We start from the raw sequence: 24,271 nt of genomic DNA on the forward strand, positions 1-24,271 counted from the left end.
CATTCATCTACTCATCATTTCACCCACCCTTCCTTTTACCCACACATCCACCTATCATTTGACCCACTCACTCATACAACCATCCATACAATCTTCCCTCTTAGATTTCCATTTACCCTGCCAGCCTTTCACCCATCCATTCAGCCTCCTCTCAGAATTCAGTTTACTCTAAAATCCTTTCGACCACCCATCCATCCCCCATCCTCTTTAATTTCCATTTACTTTGCCATCCTGTAACCCACCCATCCATCCATTCATCCATCCATCCACTCCCACCGATCATTCCACCAGCCCATCTATACATCCAATTATTCAGCCACCTATCCATCCAACAATTCTTTCACCCACCCATCCTTTTACCCACTCATCCAACCTTTCACATACCGAACCTTTCACCAACTTATCCAGCCATTTTTTTTATCCCCATCCATGCTTTTACCCACTCCAGCTGTAGCTGTAAAAGCAGGGGGTTCACAACGCCCCTGCACTCAGTAATCATATCCAGATTGGATTTTGGCAACGCCATACTTGCTGGTTTACCCCTTTCTTCTATAAGCATAAGAGTATCCCTCTGCCTAAAGAACAAAATGAGGGGGGTGCATGCATGCCACGACTATGCCTCCGTGAGAGGTGGGGAAAAAGGAAAACTGATCTTTTTTATATATAACCCTCACCCACTATAGTAGTGGTATGCTTTATCATCTGGTTCACCCTGACCCCTATAAGTCAGGGTGGGCTCAACCGTGTTCCAGGGAGCTCTTTGTATAATAATGTATTGGAGAACGTAATATGTAAATAAAAATGCCTCATCCACTCCAAAGGTATCCCTTTATTAATGGGGTGAATAGGAAGGATTAAAATATGCTATAGAAAGGGCATCAAGGGTGCAATGGTCCTAAGACCCTTATACTGCCAACATACTTCTGCCATGATGCAGGTGGTCTGAGTAGTGTTTTTATTTACACTGAATAACTATATAGTAGAAAACCCTACAGGTATGCGCTGCCCAAATATCTTTAAACTATGGTAAGGGAGGTCAGAGACCTTCCAAACCGGAAGAGTAGGGAGATTCTTTTGTACACCAAAGGAAGTAACACAATAAACATCAGAGTATCCCTCTGCCTAAAGAGGAAAACAAGGAGGGGTGCATGCAAGGAATACTTTGGCGTTTATTGTGTAATTCAAGGGAGGACGTATCCCCACTTCCTTTAGTGTACCCTTCTGGTTTGGAAGGCCCTCCGACTTCCCTTTACCATAGTTTGAAGATACCCCTTTCTTCTACTGGCCTACTCAAAGCTGCCCTCCAATCGAATCCCAGATTTAAAATAGTCTAGGGTGTCCTGGGGGTTACATTTATTTTCAAAGGGCACCCTGATGGAGTTAAAACAGGTTGGAATGGAGCTTTAAATAGAATGCTAATAAAGAAATGCAAGCATAGAGGCCAAATGGGTCGATATGTATGGCATGTATGAGTTTGCGAATGGAAGTTTCACAATTGAATGCACAGAAATAGGATACTAGCAGGATCCTTCTTGGGGGCATATCATCAAGGACCGGCGATAATTATCACTAAGGGCACTTAGCGCTAAGATAATTATCCCCGGGTAACGTGGAATTTTATCGCTGAGATAGCATGCTATTAGCAACGCTTATCTCAAAAGCGATAAAATTCCAAGCGCTAACTGCCAAATGTGAGATTATCGCTGGAAATCCAGCGATAATCTCACAAAGTTTGGTGATAGCTTGATGATAGGGCAAGGCATACTTAGCTATGATATCCACCTTACATAGGATATCATGGCTAAGTCAGTCTTGAAGCAGGCGTAAGGAAAGCAGCGATAACAAAGGTTATCGCTACTTTGCTTGTCGCTCTGCAGGTTAGCGTGCCCATTGATAATTGGAGAAATGTCGCTTAGCGACATTTCTCCAGTTATGTGAGGGCAGGAACGGCCATTTTGCATCTCATTAGAGATGCAAAGCTGGGCGTTCAGAAAACGGGAGCTAATGCAAGGATTCACGCGGTAGTGTGACCTTGCTGATTAGGCAATAAAATTATCGCCGCTTTTCGCCCAAAAACGGACACAAAAGCGGCGATAATTTTTTATTGCCTCATTGATGATATGCCCCTTGGATCCCGATACAAGCCAATTCGCCCGTTGAGGCATTGGTGTAAAGGCTGAAACATGCTGACCTAGGGATACAGAGGATACTAATTTCCTTAGTTCATCCCTGCCTGTATTTAATTCCAACAGGGTGCCCTTTGAAAATAAAACCCGGCAAATTACCAAAGAACTCCCTTGGCTACCGTGGTTGGCCCCGGCCAGATGCACTAGGTATCTGGACTCTATGATGAAGAATGCCACTTGGAATCCCAGTGAATGAGAGCCCTTTTAATACCATAATGTGCAGGTAAGAGCAGTGGGGCCGGGGTGGGGGTGGGGGGAATTCAGCAAGCCACCACAAGGGAAAATTAAATAAATAACTAATATTCCCTCGTTGTCTGTCGAAATCCCCCCCCCCCACTCGGCCCCACCAACTCACTGCTCTTACCTGCACGGGCCGCGGCTGTTAGCATCAATCCTAAGGCAAGACACAAAATCAGAAAAGACTTGGATTTGCAATGGGTTGCACTTGAAAAGTAAAATTGCACCATTTTAGAGAGGGCACATGTCTGATCTGTGAGCAGGGCTCTTTGATAAAACAAAGAATTAATGGACAACTAAATGTATACACCTTTTAAACGTTACTGCTGTATAAATTACTTGTTCCTAATGTTGCTTCCCTGGTCAAAGCATATTTTCTTTTACTAAGAGCTCATTGTGTGGTTTTATTGTTTTTTTATTTTTCTCAGGTTGATGGTATGGACATTTTGTGTGTAAGGGAGGCCACAAAGTTTGCTGCTGAGTACTGCAGGTCTGGAAAGGTGAGTTACTTTTCAAGCTATTATTTGTCTGTGTCTTAAACGTAACTGAGCAGGTGAAACTTTGAGTAACCCTGGGAACATACCCCATAAAGTGAACTATGCAAGTGCTAATTTAAGACATGGCTGGATCCAAAAACATTTTGCCTGGTGCTAATACATGTATTTGGTTGTAAGTAAGGAAGTGCTTGGAGCAAATACCTTTTATCACCATAATATGAAAGAAGTTCTCTGTAGGTGGAAATGTGTGACATGAATGTTTGTGCTTATTTGTTGACTTGCATTTTGCTGTGGTTGTGAAGTGTTTTTCCCCAGATTTTATTGTATTTCTATGGTGCATTTTTTTAATTGAAGAGGAACTTATTTTGTTTAACACAATTATCGGTTTAAACATTTCAGAGCTAGCAAATGTCAGCTCACAGTTTATACTCAACCATTTGGATTTGCAAAAATATAGAAGATGTGCAACAACCAATTTACAAAACAATTAATATTTATTCAATTGATATAAGACACAATATGGTTAAAAAAAATGGAAACAAAACATGTTGTGTTTGGTATCAAACACCTTGGAATCATACCACCACACCGGTAACCGGTGTGGAGGTATGATTCCACATTTCTGAAGCAAGCTTTGTGGGGTCACTGGTCTTCCCGGTACCAGCCTTCACGACCTGGGCAGCACAAAATGGTTGCTGCCAACCAGAGACACATTTCTGCCCTCCTGCTGCTGAGCTAAGCTCGAGCAGGGTAAGGCAGAACAATAGGCATCCTGTCATATTGTGTGACCGCCTCCTAGACAGGATTTAGTGTATTGGCGCTGGGTGGGTGCACTTCCAAAGTGCCTGAAAGTCTGCATCTGGGGCACACTTGGTGTCCCTGTGCATAGTCCAGTTCAGACCAGTCCTGGGAGCAGTTTGCTTCTGCTCTGGCGCAAAACTGGACAAAGGACATGGAAGTATTCTCCCCACTGTCATGACCCTCCCCTGGGAGGGTCACCTGAATCTGTCCAACCCTCTCCCGTGCATACAAAAGGGCTTACCTGGCTGTAGGACTCTAGATTTGACGTGGGCAAGATTCTGATCAAGAAACCACTGACCGTCTGGACAACGCTGGACTTCGCTGGACTTCACCTGGGCCCGACTTTGTCTCCGGCTCCGTCCAAAGCATTTTCTGTGCCTGTGCACCATACAGGTTCCATGCAGCACCTGTGGAGCATCAAGGACAACTGAAGTATCTCACTTGGGGTGAAGGAGTTACTTCCCTGCATTTTCAGGCACCGTAATACAACTGACCGGTCTGCAGATCCTGAGCTCATGCAGGCTCCGGAGGCTCCAGCAACACAGGAGGTGGGTTCCTATGTTCCTTGAGGTCGAGCTGCACTTCCACCAAGTTTGAGGCAAGTATTCCTCATAGGGATCGCATAACCCGAACCCCTGTGCACCGTGTACTCTTGCAATTGCATATGCTTGTTGGTGTTCCCCAACTAAGTGCATTGGACTATTGATAGCCCAAACCTCTGCTCACATTTTGTACAAAGGACTTTGGCCTCCTCACCCTCTGTGCCCTGCAAACTGTTACTTTGTAAAACTGCTAGAGGTCCCCTCGCGAGTCCTGTGCCTCCGGCCTGTGGGTCCATTTGAGGGACAACACTGATTTTCTTGGGCTCCCCTGGTTGCTCCAGCCCTGCCCTGACTCCCCTTGCTGTGGTGAGTCTCCTAGTCCTTGCTGGGCCAGACCGGGACCTCCTTCGACCTTCTTCATGGGTTGCCACTGCCAAGGCTTGTTGGTGCTCCCGACGGACACTGACCCCTCAGCACTCGACATCCTTCGTGGGACAGCTCATATCTGGCTCCTGGTCATCCTCAACATCTCCTGGTCCCCATGGCTGCAGAGTCAAGGTCTCCCTCTTCGCACCTGAAGCACCCGACATCGGTGGGCATTCGTCTACCGAGCCTCTGCTCACTCCTGAGTGACCCAGACTCTGTCTCCTCTGCTTTCAGGTTCCTTCCTCCAAGAATCCACTTGTGGGTTCCACCAGACACTTTTCTTCTTTGAAGACTCCCATTGTGAATGACGGCTGTTTCCAACGCCACTTTGACCCTATGCACCCTGCTTCCCTGGGAGAGGTAACTCTGGCCATTCGGTATCCACAGGTGGGGCGGCTCTCCAACCTTCTATATTCTAAAGGGTTTCTTCATAATCCCCTGGGAAGGGTCCTTACACACTAAAACTGCAACCACGACTCTCCCATTGAATTGTACATAGCACACAGTCGTGTTCTCACACTGCACCCGTCCTCCATGGGGTCCCTACTTACTCACCTTGGGTGGTGCCTTAGGGTCCCAGAGATTCTACAACCTCTAGACACTGTCTTGACTCGAGTCGTGTTTCTTATACCACTATTTTAGTATGGAGCGCACTGTGTAATAGTGCTACTTACGTTAGTTTCTGTGCTACAGTATTGTGTGCTTTGTGTTTATCTGCATGTAGCAGATACTGAGAGCTATTTAAGGTGTGTTATAATAATAAATACATATTTTTATAACTACTGTGTGGTTCTCCTTTCATTTAACCAATACATTAAGGTTGCATTCTGGTACAAGAAGCTGCTTAACATTCCTTCAAGATTAAGCCTGAAGGCTGCTTTCCACAGCTACCACTTGGATAGCTTTCTAAGGTTATCTTAGACCTCTTAAATCACCATAAGGGTTGTTTGGACTGGTGTAAGGTGCCCACTTTCATTGGTGGACAGCAGATACCAGGCCAACTTCTCACATTGGTGTGCAGCGGTTGGGATTCAAGCCTGCATTGTTTTACCAGATAAATCTTTGTATAGATTAACTGAAAACCACTAAGTACTAGGGGGCAGATTTACAAGAAAGTGATGCATCTGTACAGATGCGTCACTTTCTCTCCGCCTCCCTTAGAAACCCGTGCACCTCCATAGATGCGCCGTATTTACAATACGGTGCACTATGGTGCAAGGATTGACAGATGCGGAAGAAATTCTGACGCATCTGTTGGCGGAAAAGTCACTCATTGCTGGAGTCGTGTCGCAAGCACGGCGCATCTCCAGCAATGCGTGTTGAGGCCTATTCCCACTACACTATGTCACTACTTACGCCTGCTTGAAGCAGGCGTAAGGTTTTGACGCAGTGGCGTCCTAAAAGTGGCGCAGTGAAATCTTGTAGATTTCACTGAGTCAATTTTACGAGGCCTTCCTGCGTGGGAACGCCCACCCTGCATACATTATACCTGACGCAGGTATAATGTGACGCCTGGCTTTACAACGTGACACATCTCCCTAGATGCGTCACGTTGTAAATAGGCCGCATAGTTTGCGCCACTGTTGCGTCAAAAAATTGACGCAACTGCAGCGCAAAATTCACGCAAGGGGCTTGTAAATCTGCCCCTAGGTACATATAATGCTAGCTTGGATAAGTAAGTTCTACGGACCTTGGGGCTGGATAAGTTAAGGGTTTAGCACACCCTTTCTCCAACCTAGGAGAGTTTAGTTTCCCACTAGGTTACGTAGGTGCACACACCACACCACACTTAGTATGTCTACTAAAGGAGAAGCCACCAGTGACTCTCTGCCTTCTAGATACAATGAGCTTTCATTCCAAGAATTGAAAGCCTTGTGTGCCTCTAGAAAGCTGAAGACAGGGGGAAGTGCCAACACTCAACGTCTCGTTGACATGTTACTGTTTGATGACCTTAGGAAGACCCCTTGGTCAGATGAACAGGACAGAGTGGGTGGGACAGGGAATGAAGACAGGCCAGGAGGTGACACCTTTTATGACCTAGACTCAAACCCTGGCCAGGAGGGACAAGATAGTTCCCACCTGGACAACTCAGATCTTCAGGGAGATGCTGAAGAAGGACAAACTGGCCCCCTCTTCACCCCTCCGGGTAGAGTGCAGAGTTTACCAAGGAGATCTGGATCTCCCTCTGCAGAGTCACATCACTCAGGACGGTCTGTAGGGACCTCTGTATCTAGCAAGAGGGACCACTCTTATGACAGGGAGTACCAATTTCTTGAGCTCGAGAAAGCTAAGCTTAGGCTCAGGCAAGAGGAATTGGCACTTGATAAAGATTGACTAGAAGTCCAGAGAGCTAGACAAAAGTTGGAACTAGATCCCATGGTGGCAGCAACAGTGTACCTAGATTTAAGGAACATTCCTTTGATAATAGGAACCTGAGCAAGATTGTCACTACCTACCATGTTGGGGATGACATACATAAGTGGATAACTGCTTTAGAGAGGGCCTGTAAAGTAGAAAGGGTCCCTCGGGAGCAGTGGTCAGCTATCTTGTGGCGCTCCTTTGCTGATAAAGGTAGAGATAAGCTCCTCACTATTAGAGAAGAGGATGCTGACAAATATTCAGTCCTAAAGAGTGGTCTCATTGATGGGTTTGGTTTAACCACTGAACAGTACAGGATTAAGTTCAGAGATACCCAGAAAGCACAGAGTCGGGACTGGGTAGACTTTGTGGACAGTGCCATTAAGGCTCTGGAAGGTTGTTTGCTTGGCAGCAAAGTCAATGATTTTAAAGGATTGTACAATTTGATTATGAAGGAGCAGATCCTTAATAATTGCCAAAATCAGTTGTTGCATCAATACCTGGGTGACTCTGATCTAACTTCTCTCCAAGAATTTGGAAAGAAGGCAGATAAGTGGGTCAGAACCAGTGTGAAGCAGAAAAACCAGAACACTGGCGGTGACCAAAATAAGCAAGATGCTAAAACTTCAGATAAGGGTGGTGACAAGGGTAAATATCCAACGTCTTCATCAGGGCCCCAAAAACCTGCCTCTGTGGGGAGTCACAGTCCAACAAAGGAAAAGGTAAAAACAAACAATGGTGTTACTTATGTAAAAAAACACCCATTGGACAAAATATGCCAATTGTCCAAAGGCCAAGGATTCAACTCCAACCACCGCTGCCCCTTAGGCAACTGCACCCCCTAGTACAGTTTCAAGTGGTGGTGCAGGGGAACAAGGGATTAGTAGTATTAACCTTGGGCTCTGAAATGGGTTCTGGCTTAGTCAGAATTCCAGCTCTGGCTGTACTTGTCTGTGATGGTGCATGGACATTGCCACCATATTTGTCAGTCCCAGTAAACTGGGCAAATACAGACAACAGCCTTTGATTAATGGTAAGGAGGCCATGGCATACAGGGACACAGGTGCAAGTGTCACTATGTTGTCAAAAGATCTTGTGGGCCCTGACCAGATCATACTTGGTGAGATGTACCAAGGGACCAATGCCAACAATGTCAGGACTGATCATTCCTTGGGAGTTATTAATTTCAGCTGGGGAGGGGTAACTGCCCCAAACAAAGTTGTGGTTAGCTCAGACATTCCAATAGAATGCTTGTTGAACAATAATTTGGACACTTCAGTCTGGGCTGCAGTGGAACTTAGGACCCATGCAGCAATGCTGAGCATCTCTGCAGATGTGGTTGCTGTGACCAGGTCACAGGCCAAACTGACTTCTACTGAACAGGCCCTGGATTCTGAAAGAATGGACCAGGTGCCTTCCAAGGGAAGGAGCAGGAGGGGTAAAGCTGTGTCTTCCCCCAGGCTAAGAGAGAGGATCAGTCTCTTGAGGGAGATGATCTCAGTCCCTGTGAAGGTACTGTCTCAGATGAACTGGAGTTCTTGGGGACAGGAGGGCCTTCCAGGGCAGATCTGAGCCAGGAGCACCAAACATGGCCATCTCTTGAACCCCTCAGACAGCAAGCTATTGCTAAGGCTGCTGGGAGTGTCAGTGGATCCCACAGGACCTATTAGGATGAGGGACTCCTTTACTCAGAGGGTAGAGACCTCAAGCCTGGTGCCACCAGGAGGTTGGTCATACCTCTGAAGTTTAGGGGCTTCCCACTCACCTTGGTACATGGCATTTCCTTCGCCGTACACCTCGGCCAAATTAAAACTGAAGACTGGCTTGTCCCTCACTTTCACTGGCCGCACATGTCAGAGGACACCAAGGAGTTTTGGTGCTCCTGTACCACCTGTCAAGCCAGTTGTAAGTCAGGTAGTACCACAAAGCCCCCCTCATACCACTACCTATGGTGGGGGTTCCCTTTGAGAAGGTTGGGATTGACATAATTGGTCCCATGAACCGTCCTACTGCATCTGGACGCAGTTACATACTGGTGGTGGTGGACCATGCCCTAGGTATCCAGAGGCAATACCTCTTAGAACCACCACAGCTCCTGTGGTGGCCAGGGCCCTACTGAGATTTTTTTCCAGAGGTCTTATATGACAGAGACACAAACTTCATGTCAAATTATATTACTGCTATGTGGCAGGAGTGCGGAGTGAACTACAAGTTCACCACACCCTATCACCCACAATGCAATGGGTTAGTTGAGAGATTCAACAAAACCCTCAAGGGCATGATCATGAGCCTCCCAGAAAAGCATAGGCGAAAATGGGATGTCCTGTTGCCCTGCCTTCTCTTTACCTACAGAGAGGTCCCACAGAAGGGGATTGGCTACAGCCTTTTTAAACTTCTGTTTGGACATCCAGTTAGGGGTCCCCTGTGTTTAGTGAAGGAGGGATGAGAGTTACCTCTCAAACCACCTAAAGAAGACATTGTGGACTATGTGCTTGGTCTACGCTCCAGAATGGCTGAGTACATGAAGAAGGCTAGCAAAAACCTTGAGGCAAGTCAAGAATTGCAAAAAGCTTGGCATGACCAAAAGGCTGTACTGACTGTTTATCAGCCAGGACAGAAAGTATGGGTGTTGGAGCCTGTAGCCCCAGCAGCCCGCCAGGACAAGTGGAGTGGACCCCATACTATACTTGAGCAAAAGGGAGAGGTCACCTACTTGGTAGACCTTGGAACTCCCAGGAGCCCCAATATGGTGCTCTATTTAAACAGGCTCAAACCCTATGTGGTCAGGGCAGACCTGGGCTTGCTCATGGCTACTGATGAGGGACAGGAGGAAGAGAGTGACCCACTCCCTGACCTCCTCTCACAGAACCCTGATGATAGCTCAGTTGATGGTGTAGCTTTGGCAGGCAGCCTCACTGAGCAACAGCAGATTGATTGAAGGAAAGTCCTCAATCAATATAGGCATATGTTTTGTTTGACTCCTAGTCAGACCACCAGGTGTACCCATGAAGTGGACACAGGTGAAAGCCTACCTGTTAAAAATAAGATTTACAGGCAGCCGGACCATGTCAGAGATTGCATCAGGACTGAAGTCCAAAAGATGCTGGAATTTGGAGTGATTGAACCCTCAGATAGCACTTGGGCTAGTCCAGTGGTCCTGGTACCCAAACCTCATATCCAGGTTGATAAGAGAGAAATTAGGTTTTGTGTAGACTACAGGGGGCTCAACGCAGTCACTAGGACTGATTCTCACCCTATTCCTAGGGTAGATTAACTCATTGACGCTTTGGCCTCAGCCAAGTTCTTGAGAACATTTGACCTCACTGCTGGATAATGGCAAGTCTAACTAGCCGAGGATGCCAAACCCAAAACAGCATTTTCAACCCCTAGTGGGCATTATCAAATTATTGTGATGCCCTTTGGTTTGAAAAATGCACCTGCCACATTCTAAAGGCTGGTTAATAAATTCCTTACAGGCCTGGAAGCCTATAGTGCAGCCTATCTTGATGATACAGCTGTCTTTAGCTCCACCTGCGAGGATCACCTGGTCCACCTGAAGAATGTTTTAGAGGCTCTGCAGAAAGCAGGTTTGCCTATCAAGGCCACCAAGTGCCAGATAGGGCAGAGTAAGGTTGTATACCTTGTAGGTGGAGGCCAGGTTCAACCATTGCAGAGCAAAATCCAGACCGTCATGGACTGGGTTGCTCCCACTACCCAGACTCAGGTCTGAGCTTTCTTGGGCCTGACTGGGTATTACAAAATACTTGTAAAATGATATGGGTCTATAGTGACTCCCTTGAATGATCCTACATCAAAAAGAATGCCCAAGTAAGTTCAGTGGACAGTTAGCTGTCAGAAGGCATTTGGTGACCTCAAGTAAGCCATGTGCACTGCTCCCATTCTGCAAAGTCCTGACTATTCCAAACAGCTCATTGTCCAAACAGATGCATGTGAGTTGGGGGTAGGGGCTTTGTAGTCACAACTTAATGCAGAGGGTCAGGATCAACCAGTAGCTTTTATTAGCAGAAGGTTGACACCCAGAGAGAAACGTTGGTCAGACATTGGCAGGGAAGCCATTGCTGTTGTTTGGGCACTGAAGAAGCTGAGGCCATACTTGTTTGTCACTCACTTCATTGTTCAGGCAGACCATAAGCCTCTCTTATGGCTAAAACAGATGAAGGGCGAAACCCCAAAATTTTGAGGTGGTCCATTTCCCTACAGGGGATGGACTATACAGTGGGACATAAACCTGGGACTAACCATGCCAATACAGATGGACTCTCCAGATATTTCCACTTAGAACATGAAGACTAATGTCGGCAAGGTTAGTCTCATCTCCTTACATTTGGGTGTGTGTGTGTAGGGAAGTAGGATCTGCTGCTTATGGTTACCCCCACTTTTTGCTTGATGTTACACTGTTTTTGACTAGTCTGACTGGGATCCTGCTAGTCAAGACCCCAGTCCATCTGCTTTCTCCTTAAAATGTTATGCATTTACTTAGGTACACTCCAGATTGGATACTGGGGTACCCTTGTCAGTCCCTAGTATATGGTACACACGTACCCAGGGCATAGGTACCCCAAAGGCCTCACATGGGCTGAAGCATGTATTATGCCACCCATGAGCGGCCATGCAGCCTGTGTAAGCTGGTGCTTGCACCACTTACTTTAGATATAGGTTTACTATATCTATAGGTCACTACACTTAAAACCTATCAGCCATCTCTCTAGCAGGCCTTGACAATCCTGAAGGCAGGGTGCTGGGTTTTACATGAGAGGGTCCCCTGCATGAGCAAAGCCCCTCTGCAGCCTTTGGAGACCATTCTCCTGGGCTGTTGGTGACGCAGCCGGCCATCAAAAGGTACCATTGGGCTATACAGGCTGAGCGGGCGGCCTACTTTGCTAAAGAGATCCAGTCTAGTAGTAATCCTACTAAATACATTTTTAAAATACTTAATGAATTCAAACTTAGGAAATCTCCGGCAGTTTCTGTGATTACGTCTAACCAGCACTGTGAGGACCTCGCCATTTTTTTTGTAAAAAAAGTGGAGACTATATATAAGTCCTTCCCTCTGGTCCCTGTCTGTCCCAGTCCTGTATCTAGACCCCCTACCGTTCATACCCTTACGGCCTTTCCTCATGTAGATCAGGATGAGCTTTGATGGCTCTGCAGCAAAATTAAATCTGGCTCTCCTGCAGACCCTCTTAAGCCGGACCTGTTTTTAAAATCTTTGCCTGTGGTCTTGGCTCCTCTGTGCCAGTTGATCAACATCTCTCTCTCCACAGCAATGGTTCCAAGGCAGTGGAAACAGGCTATAGTAATTCCCCTTCTCAAAAAGCCGTCATTGGATCAGGCAAAATTGGAAAACTTTCGCCCAATCGCTCTTCTACCTTGGACAGCTAAAATCGCTGAGGCACACATTAACACCTGCCTTACATCATTTTTAAACACCAATGGCATTCTGGATCCTACGCAGAATGGTTTCCACCCACGGCACAGTACGGAGACAGCGCTTCTTGCTGTGACTGAACATCTGCAGACAGTTCTTGATGCGGACAATACCGCGGCACTAATACTGTTAGATCTTAGTGCCGTGTTTGACACGGTATCCCACGAGATCCTCTTAAACTGTCTGGAGGAGGCTGGAATTGGTGGCTCTGCCTTGAATTGGTTTAGATCTTTCCTTTCTGAAAGAACTTTCCAGGTGTCTGCTCCGCCTTTTCTCTCCCGTGTCCAGTCTGTTGGCCAGGGCGTGCCACAGGGCTCTGCCCTGAGCTCCGTACTCTTTAACCTGTACATTCAACATCTGGCAGTGATGGCTAGGGACAGGGGTCTCTCCATTGTCTCTTATGCCAACGACACGCAGTTGGTGGTGGTTCTCTCCTACGATTCTACGCAGGATGCCCCTAATTTTAGATGCGGGCTGGCGGTGGTCACGGATTGGATGACCGCCAACTGCCTCCAGCTTAATGCTAATAAATTGGAGGTGTTGTTGGTGGGGAAAACATCAAACTCTGGAGTCAGAGCTGGTGGCCCAACACACTTGGGAGCGCTCCTTCCCCCAAGGCGGCGGTGAAAAACCTAGGGGTATGGATGGATTCAACCCTCAGTTTTCAGGACCATACCAAGAAATTAGCAGGCACTTGCTTTGGTCTACTTCGAGGACTGAAACCCCTTCTGGGCTATTTTGACCCGTCCACTAGACAAATGATTGTCCAGGCGGCCATACTGTCTAGGCTTGACTATGCTAACTCGCTTTTCTTGGGGGCGAATAAAGCTGAGGTTATGCGCCTACAAAGGGTCCAAAATGCGGCAGCCAGAGCTCTTTTGGACTTCCGTAAAGACGCCCCCATCTCGGGTGCAATCCGGCGTCTACACTGGCTGCCTGTGGCCAAGCGCATAGAATTTAAAGCTCTTTGCCTGGCCTTTAAAATCTTGAAATTTTCCTCCCCGTGTATCCTAACTATTTTATTGATACCATATACACCTACGCGCCATTTGCGCTCTATGGGGTCATGCCTTGCTCTTGTCCCGCGGGTAAAACGCTTACGTGCTGGGGGACGTTCTTTCCGCTTTCAAGCGGCCAAGCTTTGGAACTCTCTCCCCCTGCAGATCCGCAGCCTGGAGAATTACCTGACGTTTAGGAAGGCAAAAAAAACTCATCTCTTCCCTGTGGCCTAGGCTCTAGTTTTTAGTCTGTCTGTAGTAAGCGCCGGAACACCTCTTTTCTGAGGCAGCTGTTGAGCTATACAAATTGAACTAACATAACATATAGGTGCATTATATGCTAGCATAAAATGCTATCTCAAAAACGGCTGCAACAAAACATGTCGTGTTTGGTATCAAACACCTTGGAATCATACCTCCACATGGATAACCAGTTTGAGAGGTATGATTCCACCCTTCTGAAGCAAGCTTAGTGGGTTCACTGGTCTTCCCGGTACCAACCTTCTCAACCCGGGCACCACAAAATGGTTTCTGCTGACCACAGACACATTCCTGCCCTCCTGCTGCTGTGCCAAGCTCGAGCAGGGGAAGGCATGACAATAGGCATCCTGTCACAGGGAGGCAGTATTTAGTGTATTGGGGCTGGGTGGGTGCACTTCCAAAGTGCCTGAAAGTCTGCATCTGGGGCACACTTGGTGTCCCTATGCATAGTCCAGTTCAAACCAGTCCTGGGAGCCGTTGGCTCCTCCTCTGGCGCGAAACTGGACAAAGGACATGGGAGTATCCTAACCACATCCTGAACCTCCCCGGAAGGGTCCCCTGAATCTGTCCAACCCTCTCCCGTGGGTACAAAAGGACACACTTGGCTGTTAGGATCCTAGATTAGACGTGGACAAGATTCTGATCTAGAAACCACAGAGGTTCGACCTTCTCGACACGTTGGACTTCGACTGCGCTTGACTTTATCTCCCTCTCCGTCCAAAGCATCATTTGTGCATGTGCACCATACAGGTTCCATGCAGGACCTGTGGAGCATCAAGAACAACTGAAGTATCTCCCTTTGGGTGAAGGAGTCACTTCCCTGCATTCGCAAGCATCGTTTCGCAACTGACCGGTCTTCTGATCCTGAGCTCCTGTGGACTCCAAAGGATCCAGCAACACAGGAGGTACGTTCCTATGTTCCTTGAGGTTGAGCTGCCCTCTCACCAAGATTGAGGCCAGTATCCCTCGTGAGGACCGCATAACCCGAACCCCTGTGCACCGCGTACTCTTGCAATAGCATATGCTTGTTGGCATCCCCAACTAAGTGCATTGGGCTATTGATAGCCCCAACCTCTGCGCACATTTCATATAAAGGATGTTGGCCTCCTCACACTCTGTGCCCTGCAAGCTGTTACTTTGTGAAACTGCTAGAGGTCCCCTTGAGACTCCTGTGCCTCCGGCCTGTGGATCCATTTGAGGGACAACACTGATTTTCTTGGGCTCCCCTGGTTGCTCCAGCCCTGCCCTGACTCCCCTTGATGTGGTGAGTCTCCGGGTCCTTGCTGGGCCAGACCGTAACCTTCCTCAACCTTCTTCGTGGGTTGCCGCTGCCTAGGCTTCTTGGTGCTCTCGCCGGACACCGACCCCTCAGCACTCAACATCCTTCATGGGACAGCTCGTGTGCAGCTCCTGGTCATCCTTGATGTCTCCTGGTCCCCGTGGATGCAGAGTCAAGGTCTCCCTCTGCGCACCTGAAGCACCCAACATGGGTGGGCATTCGTCTACCGAGCCCCTGGGCACTCCTGAGTGACCCAGACTCTGTCCCCTCTGCTTTCAGGTTCCTTCCTTCAAGAATCCACTTAGGGTTCCACCGGACACTTTTCTTCTTTTCAGCAGTGGCATTTCATTGAAAACTTCCATTGAGGAACAACGGCAGTTTCCAAATTCACTTCGACCCCATACACCCGGCTTCCCTGGGATTGGTAACTCTGTTACTTCAGTATCCACAGGTGGAGTGGCTCTCCAACCTTCTATGTTCTAAAGGGTTTCTTCGTAATCCACTGGGAAGGGGCCTTAAACACTAAAACTGCAACCGCGACTCTCCCATTCAATTGTCCATAGCACGCGGTCATGTTCTCACACTGCACCCCTCCTCCGTGGAGTACCTACTTATTCACCTAGGTGGTTCCTTGGAGTCCCAGCATTTTACAACCTCTAGACACTGTCTTGACTCGAGTCGTGGTTCTTATACCACTATTTTAGTATATAGTTTGGTCTCCCACTGGAGTCCACTGTGTATTAGTGCTACTTATGTTTGTTTCTGTGCTACAGTATTGTGTGTTTTGTGTTTATCTGCATTTATCAGATACTGTGAGGTATTTAAGGTGTGTTATAATAATAAATACATATTTTTATAACTACTGTGTGGTTCTCCTTTCATTTAACCAATACATTAAGGTTGCATTCTGGTAAAACAAACTGCTTAACATTCCTTCAAGACTAAGCCTGAAGGCTGCTCGCCACATCTCCCTCTTGGATAGCTTTCTAAGGTTATCTTTGACCTCTTAAATCACCATAAGGGTTGTTCGGACTGGTGCAAGGTGGCCACTTTAATTAGTGGACAACATATGCCAGGCCAACTTTTCACAAGTAGTATATCCCCCTTATCCTTACTAGGAAGAAGGGTCCCTACTTGGACAAAGGTGCAAACTCTTCCCAACTAGAGACCCCCGTTTCTAACATTGGTTGTCAGCGGTGAGGATAGGACTTGAGTTGCACTTGACCTACAGTGATTGATGTACACTACTACCATATTGCAGACCACTATGTACCACATAGTGGGCTTTTCCTTTTTGATCTATTTTTGTATTTCCCTATTTTTGAACTTGAACTTCCTACTGCATCATGTCTCAGTCAAGAGCATCGTCAGTTACATTCCTAAAATTGGCTTTTGAGGAGGTTAGGTTGGAAACCTACACCGTAAAGTCCCAGTGAGAGGTCTCACCAAAAAGGAGGAGCTACGAAAGGCGCTAAGGGCCTGGGTAGCAGCCAGGAATGCAAGTGGGCATCCTGAGTGTCCTAGTGTGGAGACCAGGGAGCCAATTCAAGAGGAAGATGTTCTGAGGGCTCAGGAGCTGATAGGAGGGGAGTTACTCTCTGGGTCAGGCAGTAGTAGTCCCTCTCAAAGCCTGTCTCCAGAGGAGCTGGAGAATAGGAGGAGAGCCAGGAGGCTCGAGTTGGAGCAGGTGAAAAGACAAGTGGAGCTGATGGAAAGGAAAATGATTTTAGTTTATGAGCTTAAGTTAGAGAGCTGGAGCTGGACTGGGAAGCCAGGAGGGCTAGGTCCAGCCCAGATAGTGGCAGCAAAAGTGTTAGGTCCAGTACTGAGGGTGAGGTACACACACACACACAGATTTGGTGCCCAGCTTCAAGGAGGGGGTTGACATACACCAGGGGGGTTCAGGATTGTGAGGTTACTCTAGGGGTGCGCAGTGCCCCTGAGGTGGATTGGGGAAATGGCACAGGGAATCGTATTCCTGGTGGTTGGAGGTACACTCTACTGACTCTATATGAGAGGTACGGCGGGAGGGGTTTCCCTTTGGTAGAAGCCCTGGTAAGTGAATATGGAGACCAGCCAGAAGAGTATGGATTGAGAGACAGCAACCATCAGACACTGTCTCATCAATCTTGTGAGAATGATCTGGGGTACTTTTGTGAGGCACTGGATGGTTGGGTGAAGGGTAGTTTGGTTGACATATGTGAGGGGCTGTGTAATTTAGACGCTGGAGAGCATATGTTTAGTCCCTGTTTTTCCGAGCTATGTCAACACCCGATGGAGTGTGAGTTCTCTGACCCATGGGAGCTCACACTGGAGGCAGACTTTTTGGGGAATTCCAGAGGGTCTGGAGAAGCATCTGTGGGGTGATCCTGAAGGAGGTGGCTCAGGTTTTCCCTAACCAGGTGAGGTAGGGGAGGTTGGTAGTGACCCAGATAGGTCTCAGTGTAGTGGGACGGGTGAGGGGTCCCATGTCCTGTCTCTGAGGAGAGAGAGTGGGGGTGGGCTGAGTCGCAAGGTGCCCAAGACCCCATCCCAGAGCCTGGTTGGTTCCATGAGGGTACACCAGGAGGTGGGCCTAGTCTGTAACAGGAAGCCATTCCCTGAGGGGATTCCAAGGTGTCAGATGTGCTGGGAGGAGCATCTGTAACAAGTGTCCAACCAGTTCTGATGTCTGGAGGCACCGCTCCAAGTGGGAGGGTTCATGAGTCCAGAGAAAGGGATGAGGGGGACGCAGTCCACAGTGGAAGAACCAGTGGATCAGGGGTTGCCAGCTCTAAGGTCAGAGTACCTCACTACTGACCCTGGTGAGGCCACTTCTGGCCTGGGGGGTCCTCATACTCTGTCAGGTGGACAGGAGGCAGGTATCCTGTGCCAGGCAGATTCTGGCACAACTCATGAGGAGTGTGTTTCCCTTGGGGCGGGGTTGGTTTACCCCCTTGGAAGTCCTGGGTTGCCAGGCGCAGGACAAGAATAAAGGTACAGCCCTTGGGTTGGAGGGCCAGGTTCAGGGTGTCCACCTTGTCCTGAAAGAAGGAGCGACTGCTAACCGTGCCCCTACCACTTTGCCTTCTGGGGGTACTGCTCCAAGTGGGAGGGTGTAGAGCCACACAGAGGAGATCAGTGAGTGGGAGAGCCCACCCTAGTCCCTTGTTTAGCCTCCGGGTACAGTCCCTAGGCTGATGTACCAGTTGCAGGATAGCACTCCTGAACTGATGGGTGAATTGTGCAGGACACCTGCCACAGGTGCCCTGACAATTCTGGAAGGGGGTACCGCTCTTGGTGGAAGGGTGTAGAGCCCCAGGGAGGAGGATCGGGTGTGGGAAAGCCCACCCCAGTCTCCTGTCCAGCTGCCGGGTACATACCCTGGGCTGGTGGGTCAGTGCTAGGATGTCATCCCTGACCTGTCAGGAGGGAGAGTGGAAAAAGGGTACCAGGTACCTGGGGCTACCATCCCCCACTCTCTGAAGCCACAGAGATTAGAGAGCCAAGAGAGACATAAGACCTGGGTCTCATCACTGACAACTGTCAGTAGCCACTGTGGCTTGCTGTCCTCGTGGACAGAGTGGCCCCTGGGGGGGGCAGGAGAAACACCCCGGGGGTGGACTGACCACATCACTCTGCCTGTTGGGACACATCTGTGAGCAAAGTAAGTATAGGTGTTGCACAGATGGAGTCCACAGGTGAAGAGAAGGGTTCCCCATGTATCAGCTTAGTGGACCCTGTGAGTTTGGACAGGGATCCAACTTGGTTCATCAATTGGTAGAACCAGAACATGCCCGCTGTTGTGGGCCTTGTCTATGTTCTATTGCCCCAAGCAGGATAGTCTATCAAGCGATTGATTAGTCTACCCTGGCTTTGACCCTGTTTTTGTTGGTTTGTGGACTCTGGGCACTTTACCACTGATATTCAGTGCTAAAGTGCATATGCTCTCTGTGTAAATTGTGTTTATAGATTGGTGATTCCATGGTTAGCATATTTGATTTACTGGTAAGTCCCTAGTACAGTGCACTGTGTGTGCCCAGGGCCTGTAAATCAAATGCTGCTAGTGGGTCTGCAGCACTGATTGTGCCACCCACATAAGCAGCCTGTAAATGTAGCTCAGGCTGTGCGCAGTTTGGTACTGCCATGTCGAACTGGCAAGTGCACCTACTTGCCAGGCCCTAACCTTCACTTTTCTTACATGTAAGACACCCCTAAGGTAGACCCAAAGTAGCCCCATGGGCAGGGTGCAGTATATGTGAAAGGTAGGACATGTACTGAGGTGTGTGACATGTCCTGATAGTGAAATACAGTATATTTAATTTTTCACTATTGAAAGGCTCTCTGTCCCGTAGGATAGAATGGGAGTTTATTTGTAACATCTTATAAATATAACTTCCTATTGGGACAAGATGGAAAGAAGGCGTTTAGTATGCCTTAACGCAGAATATAAAAGTGCATCTGTTAGTAAGAATTATTATTATTTTTTTATTATTTTTATTTTTATCTTACAGTTGATCAAGACACACAGTAGTTACATAGGTCACATTTCCGTAGTTAAGCCTCACGCAGGACACTCAGTCTTATACACATAGTGAATTTTAACTGTTTCCACCTCATAAAAAGCAATAATGAGTCTAACTACCCTCCCCACTTTACCTTCTCCCTAAGTCTCAGCCATCTCTCCTGTCCCCCTTCTAACACTTCTAATATACCTCTGTATCGCATCCAGCAGCCCCATATTTTTTCAAATGTACGCATCGCCCTTCTGGTGTTATAAATTGTCTGCTCCGCCTGTTGGCACCAGTCCAGGTCTTCCTTCCAGTCCTATATCTTTGGGGGCCTGTTTGCACCCCAGAGTTGTGCGATATTTCGTTTTGCTACTGCTGTTGCCACCCCTAGCCAGGTACCCATCTTCCTCAGCCATTTTCTTCTACCGACACCCCAAGTAACAGCCATTTGGACACCTCTATGATTTTAGACCAATAATTTTGTATAATTGGGCATGTCCATAACACATGAAAAATTGTACCCAGCTCCCCACAGTCTCTAGGGCAGTTGGCTGACTCCGCCCGCCCCATTTTAAACATCCTTGTCCCGGACAGGTACGACCTATGAAGTATTTGCGATTGTACTAGTCGGAATCTAGCTCTTATCCCTATTTCTCGTGGGCACTGAATCGCTTCACTCCATTCATCATCATCGATGTCACCCAAATCCACTGTCCATGCCTCACGTAGCCCACCAAGACTGTCAGGCATATTGTTCATAATTTTCTTGAATGTCAGAGAAACCGCTTTGCTAGGCATTTGATCTAACAAGAGCCTATCTTCTACAGGGGAGTAGTCAGGGACAAGCTCTCCTTCAGGCAAGTGTTCTTTCAGAGCGTGTTGTATCTGTCTTTATCGGAATATCTTCGTCTGTGCCAGCTCGAACTCTTTTGTCAATGTCTCAAAGGTAGCTAGTGCCCTCGACCTCAAAATATCCCCTTGTTTCTCAATACCAATTACATGCCATTTTGTGTACATTCTCAGTTTCCCGACTGCACTTAGTAAGTCACTATAACACAATGGGGTTTCAGCTGTAAGCTTTCTATTCCATCCTAGGTACCTGTTGGCTGCCTTCCAGGCCTCCAAGACTACCGATGTGTGCGGTGGGACTCGATCTCGACCCCTCCCTTTATACGGAAGTGCCGTATAGTCTCTGCCTCTCACAGCTACTCGATCTACTCAAAATGCTGGTTCTTGCCTTTCCTCAACACCCAGTCATTTATCAACTGGGCTTCCAACCTTGTTATTTTAATACCCAAATATCTGAATTCATCCATAGCTACTGATGCAGGGCATCTCCTTGGTAGGGACCAAGGGCCCTGGGACAACGGATAGATCAGAGATTTGTCCCAATTAATTAGGTATCCTGCATAACTGCCATATTGGTAAAAAATATGTAGAATTCGTGGAATAGACGTACGGGGCTTGCTAACATATAACAGAATATCTTCAGCATACAAAGATATTTTCTCTTCACAATTGTCCTCCACTGCAAGTCCCCGGATTAGTGGATCACCCCGGACTCAGGACACCAACGGTTCCAGAGCAAGGGCAACTATCATAGGGGACAGGGGACAGCCCTGTCTCGTACCCCTCCTTAGTTCTATGGTACGTGACATGCAACCCTTTACCCTCACCCTGGCCCTTGGGCTTTAATATAGCAAGTGTATCTATGCACAGAACTCTGGCCCGAAGCCCAATCGTGGTAGGAGGGCAAATAAGGAACCCCACTCCACACTGTCAAAGGCCATTCTGGCATCAAGGGATAATACCGCAACATCTGTTGCCCCATATTCCTTGGTCAAGTATAATACCCCATACAGTCTTCTTAAATTTAGACGCGTACTGCATTTTGGGACAAAGCCTGACTGGTCCCAATGGACCACCAAGGGCAAAACTCCCACCAAACTATTCGCAAGAATTTTGGCCAGGATTTTGGGTGCCACGTTCAGTAATTATATAGGCCTATAGGATGTGCACTTTTTCGGTGGCTTCCCTTTTTTTGGCATTACCACTATGGTGGCCGTTCTCTAATCTTCTGGTAAGACTCCCACTTCTCTAGCCTCTAGGAACATTTTAAATAGTTGTGGTGTCAGAATCTGTGCTATTATCTTAAATAGTTCTACTGGTAACCCATTAGGGCCCGAGGCCTAGCCCGATTGGAGGACGCTTATCGCTCCCGCTATGTCTGCTACGGTGATCTCACCTTCCAGTGTCTCTGAATCCTCTTTAGTTAATGCATTGAGGTTCATAGTTGTAAGTAGTTCCACACATTCCTCCATGGACCTAGTGGATCTGGCTGTATAAACTTCCTCATAAAAATCTGCAAACATCGCAGCTATGGCTTCATCCTGTTCGCCCTAACCCGTCCTGGTCAAGGATCTCCGTCACCCAGTTTCTTACCCTGTCTCGTTTCTCTAGCCAGGCAATCATCAACTCTGTGGCCTTGTCTCCAACCTCATAGACCCTGCGCTGCACCGCCAATGCATGGGCTCTGGCTGCCCCCTATGACACCTTCCGTAATTCCTGCTGTGCCAACTTTAGGCGGTGCGTCAGGGCTCTGTCATACTCCTCTTTACCAATCAGCTCTGTTTCCATGCTTATAATTTTCTGTTCAATTTCTTGGTACTTCTGCTTATCTATTTTCGTTTTTACCCCTACCAGAGCTTGGTATTGCCCGCTCACTACTATCTTATAGGCCTCCCAGAGTATACAGCTCGATTTTACTAACCCCTAATTTTCCTGAAAATAGTTTCTTTGCCTTCTCATACTTTATCTGCAAATTCTTTATTCTTCAAGTGCCAAGGTTCTAATCTAGGAGGCACAGGACCCCTCTCCGTATAACACGTGATCACCGGTGAGCTGAAATCCCTCTTGGTAGCTGATGTGTGTCTCTGAAGTCCCCCACATCTTTCCTTAAAGTAAATAAATAATCTATTTGGGAAAGGCTCCCATGTCTTGTCGACTGATGCGTATATTGGCGCTTCCCAATTATGAGCTCTCCAAATGTCAGCCCATCCCAACGCATCCGTTAATCCTCTAAAAGGCGTCTCGATGTCCGAAATCTCCCTTTCTGGCCAACGGTCATCTGCCAGGGACATCACATCATTCATGTCTCCCCCTAAAATTAGCGTGCCCAATGGTAGCTCCAGTAATTGCGCCCCTAGTGTTATCCTTGTTTCTTTTTGCATCATTGGTGGGATATAAACTGAGCCCAGGATCAACGTTTTCCCATCCCAGTTCCCTGACTGGAACACCATTCTACCTAACGAGTCTCTCCATGTCTGCCCTGGGACATATGTTGCTGCGGATCTGATCAGAATGCCCACCTCTCCTGATCCCGATGTATATCCCGCGTGAGCTATTAATCTATAGCCCCACCTATTTAGAGCTTTGTAGTAACACCCCTGTAGATGCGTCTCTTGCAATAGGGCCACATCTGGCTTTTGCCTTTTAAGGAACTGAAGTATCAATGTACGTTATATTTTAGAGCCTAAGCTATTTACATTCCATGACATGACTTTAAGTTGACATTGGTCCTGCATTACTAACCGAAACTAGTTACTCTTCCCTTCCCCTGCCTCTCTTAGACGGCCATGGATACCAATAAAACTCTCATTACTTGTCACATCTCCTGCTCCCTACTCCCTACGTCTGCATCCTGATCAATCTCTACAACTATTACTAACTCTATTACAAACATCTTAACTCCTCCCTTCCTGCCACCCTGCACCGTGGGATTAAAACTTCCCACTCCCCCAATTTGCAGAGCACCTGTAACCCTGAACTGTGCATCAAACATTGATAATGGGGGGGGGGGGGGGGGGGGGATTGGCTGCTCCACCTTCTGCGCCTCTCATGCAAGCGCCACCCACTATTTACATCTTCTGCATGATGTATTCTCCCCACAAACTATTTCTTACTACAAACTGTACTCTTATGTCGCCCTCTTACCCTTGTCCGTAGTTTAGCAAGGTTCCTTCCTTAGTATAGTGCTTGGGGCATTTAGTTCTGGTTCCTTGTCATACAGGTTACTCTAAATCAGGACTCAGACGAGGAACGTTCCCGACTACACCTGCCACTTTCTTGAGAACCTTCCCTGGTCAGAGCACTGGGATGAGTCCCTCTTGCGCCCCTCTGTTGTTTAGGCCCCTGCGTTCGCCATCCCTCCAGCCATTCCTTCACCTCCTCCAGAGTACCGAAAAACCAGGACTTCCCTTCCGCTATAATTTTCTGCTTGACTGGAAACAACATCATATATTTAACATCTTTCTTCCTTAGGGCCCTCTTCACATCTTCAAATCCTCTTCGTTGCTTTTGGACCTGATACGTAAAGTCTGGAAAAAACGAATTGTTGTATTTTCATAATGAAGGTCTCCTTGAGACCTTGCTGTCTGCAAAATAATGTCCCAGTCTCTAAAGTTCAGCAATCTAGCTCTGATTGTACGCTGTGGGGCCCCTGGTTTTGGACCTGGAACTGGGGCCCTGTGAGCCCTTTCAACCAAGAAGAATTTTGATAGGTATTTAGGCTTTAGATGATTGATGATCAAATCTTCAACAAACAGGTCTACGCCCTGAGCTTCTGCCCCCTCCAGAACCCCCACTATTCACAGATTATTCCTTCTGGACCTCCCCTTATGGTGCTCCACCCTCGCCTCAAGTAGCTCCTGCCGCTTAGTCAGTTGCTTCAACTAATCCACCACCGTTT

General features: G+C 47.7%; 1 protein-coding gene across 2 annotated transcripts in view; it reads left to right on the plus strand.

Moving 5' to 3' along the window:
* The window catches only part of LOC146805085 (pyruvate dehydrogenase E1 component subunit alpha, mitochondrial-like), a 456,912-nt gene that overhangs the window by 352,118 nt on the left and 80,523 nt on the right, over positions 1 to 24,271 (plus strand). For both annotated transcript variants that reach the window (XM_085622221.1, XM_085622222.1), the window contains exon 9: positions 2,852 to 2,923. In XM_085622221.1, coding sequence (XP_085478347.1) covers positions 2,852 to 2,923 — 72 coding nt within the window. The remainder of the gene's footprint in view (positions 1 to 2,851; positions 2,924 to 24,271) is intronic.

Source organism: Triturus cristatus, chromosome 8 (genome assembly GCF_964204655.1).
Source record: "Triturus cristatus chromosome 8, aTriCri1.1, whole genome shotgun sequence".
NCBI classification, from domain to species: domain Eukaryota; kingdom Metazoa; phylum Chordata; class Amphibia; order Caudata; family Salamandridae; genus Triturus; species Triturus cristatus.